The sequence below is a fragment of the Rhinoderma darwinii genome, chromosome 10 (assembly GCF_050947455.1).
Source record: "Rhinoderma darwinii isolate aRhiDar2 chromosome 10, aRhiDar2.hap1, whole genome shotgun sequence".
Classification (NCBI taxonomy): domain Eukaryota; kingdom Metazoa; phylum Chordata; class Amphibia; order Anura; family Rhinodermatidae; genus Rhinoderma; species Rhinoderma darwinii.
In genome coordinates, this window is record NC_134696.1 from 74,619,785 (window position 1) to 74,631,387 (window position 11,603).

The window sequence follows — 11,603 nt, forward strand, 5'->3', positions numbered from 1 at the left end:
TCCCCATGATTCCAGCCCAAAACATGACTCCGCCACCTCCTTGCTGACGTCGCAGCCTTGTTGGGACTTGGTGGCCATTGACCAACTATCCACTACTCAATCCATCTGGACCATCCTGGGTTGCACGGCACTCATCAGTAAACAACACGGTTTGAAAATTAGTCTTCATGTATTTCTGAGCCCACTGCAACCGTTTCTGCTTGTGAGCATTGTTTAGGGGTAGCCGAATAATAGCTTTATGCACACTTGCAAACCTCTGGAGGATCCTACACCTTGAGGTTCGCGGGACTCCAGAGGCACCAGCGGCTTCAAATACCTGTTTGCTGCTTTGCAATGGCATTTTAGCAGCTGCTCTCCTAATCCTATTAATTTGTCTGGCAGAAACCTTCCTCATTATGCCTTTATCTGAACGAACCTGTCTGTGCTCTGAATCAGCCACAAATCTTTTCACAGTACGATGATCACGCTTACGTTTTCTTGAAATATCCAAAGTTTTCATATCTTGTCCAAGGTATTGCACTATTTCACGCTTTTCGGCAGCAGAGAGATCCTTTTTCTTTCCCATATTGCTTGAAACCTGTGGCCGGCTTAATAATGTGGAACGTCCTTCTTAAGTAGTTTTCCTTTGATTGCGCACACCTGCCAAACTAATTATCACAGGTGTCTGAGATTGATTACAACGATCCAAAGATCCCTAGGACACAATACCATCCATGAGTTTAATTGAAAAACAAATAATTAAATGTTTATGACACTTAAATCCAATGTGCATAAGAATTTGGAACAAATTAATGAAACTAAAAATAAAACCATGACACATTCCCTTTAATTTTAGTAATCTCCTGAAAGTTTATAACATTTTGTAATGGTCTCACAGTGCGATTAAAGATTCTGAAAAAAAAAAATCTATTTCTTTACAATACAGGACTAAAGTCTGCTGCAGAAATCAAATTCAATTGATTTTATGTTTTCATCTTTTATGTATAGATATGTTTTCATATATAACGATATTTTACATTTCCTGTTTTAATTTTTACTTGACAGGTATAAGGAGCATGATGATGGCTTTCTACGTTTGCAGCTGGTGAGATATGAAAGTGTAGAATTGACAGAACAACTGATGAAAGAGCGTGAGAAGCAAGGAGAACCCCTGGATGAACCCCCTACCTGTCTGGTTTTAAGTGAAGGAGCAAGTACAGGATCTGACGGAGTAGATTATGAGAGGACTGCAGTAGAAAAGGACTACAGATTGCTGTCACAATGATCACTTGCTTAGTAAAGACATTTCTTATGAACAAAGGTCAAGAGGCCTGTATTTGGGACTGTAAATTCTTTGGAGAAATCCTTAACTTAGAGCCTTAAGAACTTCACATTCTTCCACAGGTTCTTGAATTAGTTTAGTCTTCTAGATACCCAACGTCATCTCGCTCAGGTGCTTTATATAAGAAACCAGAAGATGAACGTCTGTTAAATATCTGACTGGTCCCTTTGTCAAATGGTCAGAACTGTACTTGGTCATAGATGGCTGGCTAAACTCCTTAAATGGCAAGTCCAAAGACCTGAATTACAACAATGCAGTTATCAATGGACTACATTTATAAGTAACAGAAACCATCCAACAGCAGTTTCAGATGATTTGATTAAAATCTTGACTGCTTTAGGTAACTATTTACCATCACTTATGGTTAACTGGGCCCTTTTTAAACTGACATTTTAACATTTTTTTAATATAAATCTGCCAATTTATTACATTTGTACCCAAACATATGATCTGCGCATTTGTCTATATTAACCAGAGCAGTTTCCCCACTATTGGACTAAAAGATTCTTACAATGGCATGACTTAGCGATTCCTTCCTATTTCTGGTTGATGTTCATTTTGTATAATAATTGTTTTTTTTGGGTCCTAGTGTAATCAAGGTTTGTGCATTCAATTCAGCACTATTTATAATATTGTCATAAATGGAAGAGGATAAGGTAAGAAATAGTATTACTTACAAAAGATTGCCAGTGTCTCATTCTTCAGATAGAAATATCTTCCCATGTACCCGTCCAAGATGTCTCCGGCTTTGCCTCAACGTATTAAATCTATTATTGTAGAGAAATCCCTGCAAAAGCAAAGACATTTATTCAATATATTTACTGGTAAAATGCACAATAAGAAATCGGTTTCAAGTATTATCTCCATAGTATTGGATCTCTACTCCTCCTACCCCTGGGATTTACCACGATAGTTTCAGGGCTTTTCCAATGTTACACTCATTAAAGGTGTATTCCCTTCAGAAATTTAAGGTATATCTCCAGGATAAATGTCTGATAGTTGCAAGAAAGTTTACTCATATCCCTTCCCATCTCCCATCCCTTAGTTGAGGTACATATGTCTTTTTAACCGTACTATGTATCCCAGTCCCGACTTATAAGGTAACCACTGCATCCATGACAAGAACGAAAAGAGAGGTAGCTGGGCATGTGCATGTCTATGTCTCTCCATTTACTTCAATGGGAGTTAGAAAAACAGCCGAGCACTCTTTCTGACTACTGTTTGTACTTCGTTAAAATTTACATAAAAAGTTAGGTTTGTAAATACATTGCATAACTTATGTTGCATGAGTTTTCTAGCCTATATTAGAGTCCAGAGTTGCATTCTGTCTTCTAATGGTTTTTTTGGGAACAGGATGGGAGGGCGGCTGATGTTTTACCAATATTTAAGAAGGTGGAACAGTGTAATTACCTTCCAGTAAGTTTGATATCTGTCGTATGTAAAATATTTGAGGATACTCTAAGAGATGAACTGCAACAGTATATAGCAGAGAATAGTCTAATAACTGAAAACCAGCATGGATTCATGAAAAAAAGGTCATTCCTAGCTAACATGCTCGGTTTCTATGAGGAGGTAAGTGCAAATCTGGAAGGTGGTCATGCGGTGCATGTGATATAAGTGGATTTTGCAAAATAATTTGATACTGTTCCACACAATTCTTGTTCTGAAGTTACAGATGCAGGGACGGGGGACCATATATGCACATGGGTAAAGAATTGGTTAAGGGACAGAAAACCAAGAGTTGTTATAAATCAGAGGTCTCAAGCATACGGCCCCTGGGGCTGTGCAGCCCGCGGGACACACATCCTCTAGTCCAGGCTCTGCTCTGGGACTCTGTGTAATTCCCTGACATCGCTGTCCACATATGGACAGCGATGTCTGGGGCTTCCCCAGAGCCGGAGTCCCGTGCAGAGCGCTAGTATAGGCTCTGTTCCGGAACTCTGTGGAATTCCCTGACACCGCTGTCCTTATATGGTCAGTGTTGTCAGGGTCTTCCCCCAGGGCGGAGTCCCGGGCAGAGCGCTAGTATAGGCTCTGCTCCGGGACTCTGTGGAATCCTCTGCCGTCGCTGTCAACATATGGACAGTGTTGTCAGGATCTTCCCCAGAGCGGATTCCCGGGAAGAGCGCTAGTATAGGCTCTTCTCCGGGACACTGGGGAAGCCTCTGACATCGCTGTCAATGCATCGACAGTGATGTCAGGGGCTTCCCCAGAGCAGGAGTCCCACCAGCTCTGGGGTTGCTCCTGATATCACATTCTGGTCCAGGAGAATCCCCTGACGTCACTGCATATGGACAGTGAGGTCAGGGGCTCCAACAGCAGAGGAATCCCCAGCCAAAGCGTCGGCAATGCTCTGGCTGGGAATTCCACTCCTAGAGGGAGCCCCAATGGAGCAATTTACTTGGGATGTGTGTGGCAGCACCTGTGGAGGGCACCGTGGCAGCACCTACAGAGGGCACTGCCATTATCTACAAGTGGGTGTGTTGCATTATCTAAAGAGGGAACTGTGGCATTATCTACAGAGGACACTGGAATTATCTAGAGGTGTATTACATTATCTACAGAGGGCACTGTGGCATGATCTACAGAGGGCACTGTGGCATTATCTAGGGTTGTGTTGCATTATCTACAGAGGGCACTGTGGTATTATCTACAGAGGACTCTGGCACCATCTAAAAACGGGCTGCCCAATCTTGACATGTCTGCCAAACGCTGCCAACAGCCGCCGGACTGCATTTAGCGACACTTAAACTGGAAAACTGGATTGTTGAAATAAGCATGTGGAGAATTCTCTCATTTTAAACCTAGCGGTATTATTATAGTAATGTAGTATTATTATTATAGTAATATAGTGTTATAGTAGTTCAAATAACTAATTGATTAACAATAATTTTGTATTGTTTCAAATTTGAAAGTAATGCGGCCCGTCAACTTCCCATTTTTTCTATATGTGGCCCACTTACCCGGCCGAGTTTGAGACCCCTGTTATAAATGGTACTGAAGTCAGCAGTGGGGTACCACAAGGATCGGTGTTAGGCCCAATTATTTTTTAATCTCTTTATTAATTACCTTGTGGATGAGATTGATAGCAAGGTGTCTGTTTTTGCTGATGATACAAAACTTTGTAGGATACTTAAAACTCAACTTGTCTATAAACTATTACAGAAAGACCTAGATAAGCTAGCATCGTGGGCAAAAACGTGGCAGATGTAATTTAACCCTTTCACGCCGCAGCCCTTTTTCAGATTTTCATTTTAGTTTTTCCCTCCCCACCTTCCAAAGGCCATAACGCCTTTATTTTTCCGTCGATCTAGTCCTATGAGGGCTTGATTTTTGCGGGACAAGTTGTAGTTTTTCGTAGCACCATTTATTTTGCCGTATAATGTACTAGGAAACGGGAAAAAAATTATTTGTGGTGTAGAAAATGAAAAAAACAGTGATTCCGCCATAGTTTTTTGCGCGCCATTTTGACGGAATTCACTGTACAATTAAAACAACATGTTAATTTTATTCTATGGGTCAATACGATTACGCCGATACCAAATATGTGTAGTTTTTTCTATGTTTTACTACTTTTACAAGTAAAACCCCAAGTGTAAAAAAGAAAATTTATTTTACGAGAGCCGTAACTTCTTTATTTTTCCGTCTAAGTTGTATAAGGGCTTATTTTTTTGCGGGATAAGCTGTAGTTTTTAATAATACCATTTTGGTGTAAATGTGACGGTTTGATCACTTTTTATTTCATTTTTTGTGGGAGATTAGGTGACCAAAATATAGAGATTCTGGCGTTTACAATTTATTTATTTTTTTACGCCGTTCACCGTGCGGGTTAAATAATGATATATTGTGATAGTTCAGACTTTTATGGACGCGGCAATACCAATTATGTTTATTTAATTTTTTACTATGCTCTAGGGGGAAAATGGGAAAAAGGGGGTTTTTTGAACTTTTAATTGTAATTTTTTTTTTACACATAGAAAAGTAACTTTATTTAACTAATTTTTACATTTTTTATTTTTTCCCCTAGGGGACTTCAACCAGCGATCGTTAGATCGCTTGCACGATATACTGCAATACTAATGTATTGCAGTATATCGTGATTCTGACAGTCTCCTATGAAGCCCTGTCAGAGGCAGAGCCTCATAGGAGTACCAGGATGGCGGACCTTGGGGACTTCGTCAGACCCCCATCCAGCCGTGTGAACCAACGGCTCCCCCCGATCTCGCCGCGGGGGTACCGTTGAGACGTTACAGGTGGTTGCCCCCCTGTTTTTAGTAATTTAAATGCCGCGATCGTTGTGCTATATTCAAAATTAATTTACTACCCATGTATTCTATATCTTATGCAAGCATTGCCGATTTAGAATCCCTTCTTTTTTTAAAGTTATTGATTCTATCCAAATAAAATTGGTGGGCTGGGAAGACTGCAAGAATTAAACGAACATTGCTGTGTTGACCTAAAAAGTGTGGGGGCCTTGCTTTGCCGGATATCAAAACCTATTATCTGGTAACACCTCTGACAAGAGTTATCGATTTGGTGCCAACATGCATCCCTTAAACCTTGGGTCCTGGTCGAACGATGTTTTCCCGTATTTCTTTGGTGGCATGACCGTGGCTGGAGCCTTCATATTTTACTCCACTCACGGCCCCATCCTACTATAGGTCCGACATTGCAATGTTGTTCGAATTTAATAGTACGATTTTTTTTTTTTTTACCATGTAACTCTGCACAATATCCTATTTTGAGTAATCCTCGTTTCCCTCCGGGAATTGATGCCTTGATCTTTCGTAATTGGGTCTCTGGTCAATTTAGAGCCAGTGTTTATCTTTTTGTAAATCACTGACTAACACCACATGCTCTGCTGATCTTGCTGGGTCCTAATCGTCTGGGGCCCTAGAGATCTATGCAATTGAGACATTTTTTAACATCTCTCCCTCCACCAGAATCATACACACATAATAAAACTGCATTGTAGACATTGTCTCTAGGGTCGGGTCTGATTAGGCACTCACTGTCTTTGATTTACGCTCTCCTCCAGAATCCTCCAGGACAACTACCGCCACCTTTCATGCTTCAATGGGAAGTAAGCCTTAAAACTTATTTTACTGCCGATCAGAGACCGGATTTATGGGTCAAAGTAAAAATCTTCTGTTAGCTCTTGCTTCCAGGAAGCTAGTTATAAACTAAGATGGTATAGCGTCCCATCACTGAAAAAAAGATTTAAAATATCTGCGAACCCAAAATATTGTAGATGCAAAAGCGAACTTGGTACACTCCTTCATATTTTTTAGTCATGCCACTTGTTGCTTCCCTTCTGGGAAGGAATAAGATAAATAATTAATAAGATCCTCGGAGTGGAATTATCTTTGAACCCCGCATTTGAGGGTATTCGCATCCTAATTTGAGGAAGGGTTTATGAATTACAGCTCTTTAATATGTAGCTGCCTCTTTTTCAAGGGACCAAAGGTAATTGGAGAATTATCTCAAAAACCTATTTAATGGGCTATTCCCTCATGAATCTATCATCATTTAAAGAGGCTCTGTCACCAGATTTTGCAACCCCTATCTGCTATTGCAGCAGATAGGCGCTGCAATGTAGATTACAGTAACGTTTTTATTTTTAAAAAACGATCATTTTTGGCCAAGTTATGACCATTTTCGTATTTATGCAAATGAGGCTTGCAAAAGTACAACTGGGCGTGTTGAAAAGTAAAAGTACAACTGGGCGTGTATTATGTGCGTACATCGGGGCGTGTTTACTACTTTTACTAGCTGGGCTTTCTGATGAGAAGTATCATCCACTTCTCTTCAGGACGCCCAGCTTCTGGCAGTGCAGATCTGTGACGTCACTCACAGGTCCTGCATCGTGTCGGCACCAGAGGCTACAGTTGATTCTGCAGCAGCATCAGCATTTGCAGGTAAGTAGCTACATCGATTTACCTGCAAACGCCGATGCTGCTGCAGAATCATCTGTAGCCTCTGGTGTCGATGTGTCCTCGCTCGTCTGACACGATGCAGGACCTGTGAGTGACGACACAGCGTGATCTCTGGAGAACACGGCTGTGTCTGCACTGCCAGAAGCTGGGCGTTGTGAAGAGAAGTGGATGATACTTCTATACACAACGCCCAGCTAGTAAAAGTAGTAAACACGCCCCGATGTACGCACATAATACACGCCCAGTTGTACTTTTACTTTTCAACACGCCCAGTTGTACTTTTGCAAGCCTCATTTGCATAAATACGAAAATGGTCATAACTTGGCCAAAAATGCTCGTTTTGTAAAAATAAAAACGTTACTGTAATCTACATTGCAGCGCCTATCTGCTGCAATAGCAGATAGGGGTTGCAAAATCTGGTGACAGAGCCTCTTTAAGCAGATAAAAGGTCTGGAGTTGATTCCAGGTGTGGCGTTTGCATTTGGAAGCTGTTGCTGTGAACCCACAACATGAGCTCTCAATTCAAGTTAAATACCATCGTTTGGCTGAAAAAAATTAAGAAATCTGTCAGAGAGAGAAAGAGAGAGCACAAATGTTAGGAGTGGCAAAATCAACAGTTTGGTACATTCTTGAAAAAAAAAAAGAACGCACTGGTGAGCTCCAAAAGGCCTGGACGTCCACGGAAGACAACAGTGTCGCAGATGATCGCAGAATCCTTTCCATGGTGAAGAAAAACCCCTTCACAATATCTACCAAAGTGAAGAACACTTTCCTGGAAGTAGGTGTATCCGTATCTAAGTCTACCATAAAGAGAAGACTTCATGAGAGCAAATACAGAGGGTTCACCAGAAGGTGCAAGCCATTAATCAGCCTCAATAAAACAAAGGCCAGATAAGACTTTGCCAAACACCTAAAGAAGCCAGACCAGTTCTGGAACTATTCTTTGGACAGAGGAAACTAAGATCAACCTGTACCAGAATGATGGGAGGAAAAAAGTATGGAGAAGTCTTGGAACTGCTCATGATCCAAAGCACACTACATCCTCTGCAAAACATGGTGGAGGCAGTGTGATGGCATGGGCATGCATGGCTGACAAAGGCACTGGGTGACGTGTTTATTGATGATGTGACTAAAGACAGAAGCAGCCGGATGAATTCTGAAATGTTCAGGGATATACTTTCTGCTCTGATTCAACCAAATGCAGCAAGGTTGATTGGACGTCGCTTCACAGTAGAAATGGACAATGACCCAATACATACTGCGAAAGCAACCCAGGAGTTGTTTAAGGCAGAAGAAGTGGTATATTCTGCAATGGCCAAGTCAATCACAAGAACTCAACCCGATCGAGCATGCATTTCACTTGCTTAAGGTAAAACTTAAGGCAGAAAGACCCACAAACAAGCAACAAGACCGCTGCAGTAAAGGCCTGGCAAAGCATCACAAAGGAGGAAACCCAGCGTTTGGTGATGTCCATGGGTTCCAGGCTTCAGGCAGTCATTGCCTGCAAAGGATTCTCTACCAACTGTTAAAAAAAAAAACCTGAACATTTTATTTATGGTAATGTTAATTTGTCCAATTCCTTTTGAGCCCCTGAAATGAGGAGGCTGTGTAGAAAAATGGTTGCAATTCCTAAACGTTTCGCAGGATATTTTTGTTCAACCCCTTGAATTAAATCTGAAAGTCTACACTTCTATTGCATCTCAGTTGTTCCATTTCAAATCCAATATGGTGACATTCAGAGCCCAAATCATGAAGATTGTGTCACTGTCCAAATAATTCTGGACCTAACTGTACTTACAATGGAATAAAGCTGCGGATAATGTAACGAGAAGGACTGGGTATTCTGGTTACAAATAAGCTCAGCAGCAGTACTCCATGTCTGGCAGCAGCTGCAGAGGCAAATAGGATTTTAGGGTGTGTAAAAAGGGAGATTAAAAACGCGTGATTCAAATGTAATATTACCCCTCTATAAATCCCTTTTAAGGCCACATCTTGAATATGGAATTCAGTTTTGGGCTCCACATTGCAAAAAGGATACAGGAGAATTGGAGAGGTTTCAAACGCGGGCGACTATATTATTAAATGGCATGCGAGGTGTCGCTTACAATGAAAGACCAGAGAAATTGGGCTTGTTCAGCTTGGAAAAAAGACGCCTTAGATGTGATCTTATTAACATGTATAAATATATGTGTGGTCAATGCAAAGAACCAGCACATAATCTGTTCTTTGCAAGGACTCTACAAAAGACTAGGGGACATTCATTGTAGGTGGAAGAAAGAAATTTCAGACATCAATATAGAAAAGGGTTCTTTACGCTTCAAGTAGTCAAACCATAGAATGCCCTACCCCAAAGAGGTAGTGGTGGCAGATACTATGTCCGTATTTAACCCCTTAAGGACGCAGCCTTGTTTTGGCCTTAAGGCTCAGCCCATTTTTTAAATCTGACATATTTCATTTTATGTGGTAATCACTTCGGAATGCTTAAACCTATCCAAGCGATTCTGAGATTGTTTTCTTGTGAGACATTGGGCTTTATGTTCGTATTCAGTGATGATTTGTGAAAATTTGCAAAATTTAGAAAAAATTGAATTTTTCTGAATTTAAATGCATCTGCTTTTAAGGCAGATGGTTATACCACACAAAATAGTTCCGAATTAACATTTCCCATATGTCTACTTCAGATTTGCATAGTTTTTTGAACATTCTTTTATTTTTCTTGGACGTTACAAGGCTTAGAACATAAACCGTAATTTTTCAAATTTTTAAGCAAATTTCAAAAGCCTTTTTTTTTTAAGTTACCTGTTCAGTTCTGAAGTGGCTTTGAGGGGCCTATGTATTAGAAACCCCCATAAACACCCCATTTTAAAAACTAGACCCCAAAAGTATTCAAAACCGCATTTAGAAAGTTTTTTTAACCCGTTCGGAATTTCACAGGAATTAGAGCAAAGTGGAGGTGAAATTTGCAAATGTAATTTTTCTTGCTGAATTTTAATTTTATTAATTTTTTTTCTGTAACACAGAAGGTTTTACCAAAGAAACACTACTTAATATGTATTGTCCAGATTCTGCAGTTTTTAGAAATGTCCCAGATATGGCTCTAGTGTGCTTGTGGACTAAAACTCAAGCCCCAGAAGCAAAGACGCACCTAGTGCATTTTGGGACTTCTTTTTTTATTAGAATATATTTTAGGTAGCATGCCAGGTTTGAAGAGGCGTTGAGGTTCCAAAACAGTAGGAATCCACCAAAAGTGACCCCATTTTTGAAACTACACCCCTCAAGGAATTAATTTATGGTTGTTACCATTTTGACCACACAGTTTGTTTTTCACAGCACGTATTTGAATTGGGCTGTGAAATAAAAAAAAATTTCCAAGAAGATGTAGTTTTGGCTCAAAATGTCTTCTTTTCACAAGGAATAAAATACCCCATTTTGTTGCCCAATTTGTCCTGAGTGTGGCAATTCCCCATTTGTGGTGATAAACTGCCGTTTGGGCCCATGGGAGGGCTCAGAAGGAAAGGACCACCATTTGGCCTACTAGGGATTTTCTGGTGCGAAGTCATGTATGCCTAAGCCCCTGAGGTACCAGTACAGTTGAAACCCCCGAGAAATGACCCTATTTTAAAAACTACACACTTAAGGCATTCATCTGGAGGTGTAGTGAGCATTTTGACCCCACAGGTATTGTATAAAAGATAATGCGCAGCAGATGGTTCAGAGTGAGATTTGCAATTTTCTATATATACATACATACATACATACATACATATGTATATATATCTATATATATGCTATTTCAGTGTCCGATATATTGTGTGCCACCGGCGATATAAACCCCATGAACTGTAATGTGGGTTCTCACGAGTACGGCAACAGCCACGCTAACATGTGGCTGTTATCTGCTACCTGGGCACACGGCAGGGCTCAGAAGGAAAGATGAGGGGGATAAGCTGTGTGGAGTGCATCAGGGTAAATTAATAATCAAGGGATGTATGATAAAATCTAAAACAATCTTTCATACAGAGCCCTGGTTTTTCGGGAAACGTTTCGCATTGGTATACTGTGTCCTTCCTTATCTCCCTCTTTGAGCAGACTCTGCACCTCTTTTGACACTTTCCCTTCTTGCCAGTTAGGGGAACTTCTCCTGGAAAATGTTGCCCTGGTACTATGCGTGTGGGCTCGCTTAAAAAAGTACTGTGTGCCCCCCCCCCTTCCTGGTCCCTAACGATTAAGTTCTTGATAACCACCTCTTGAAACTCCAGGAAAGTTCCCCTCTGGCCTGTACATCGACGTAGCAGGTACGCATTGTACAATGCCATCTGTATGATGTGCACGGCCAGCTTCTTATA

The 11,603-nt window shown here is 40.8% G+C and overlaps 1 protein-coding gene across 2 annotated transcripts in view; it reads left to right on the plus strand.

The window, feature by feature from the left end:
- The window catches only part of HINFP (histone H4 transcription factor), an 80,029-nt gene extending 77,489 nt beyond the window's left edge, over positions 1 to 2,540 (plus strand). For both annotated transcript variants that reach the window (XM_075840082.1, XM_075840083.1), the window contains exon 9: positions 1,045 to 2,540. In XM_075840082.1, the coding sequence (XP_075696197.1) occupies positions 1,045 to 1,264 (220 nt within the window). In that variant the 3' untranslated portion in view covers positions 1,265 to 2,540. The remainder of the gene's footprint in view (positions 1 to 1,044) is intronic.
- Positions 2,541 to 11,603: the final 9,063 nt, after the last annotated feature.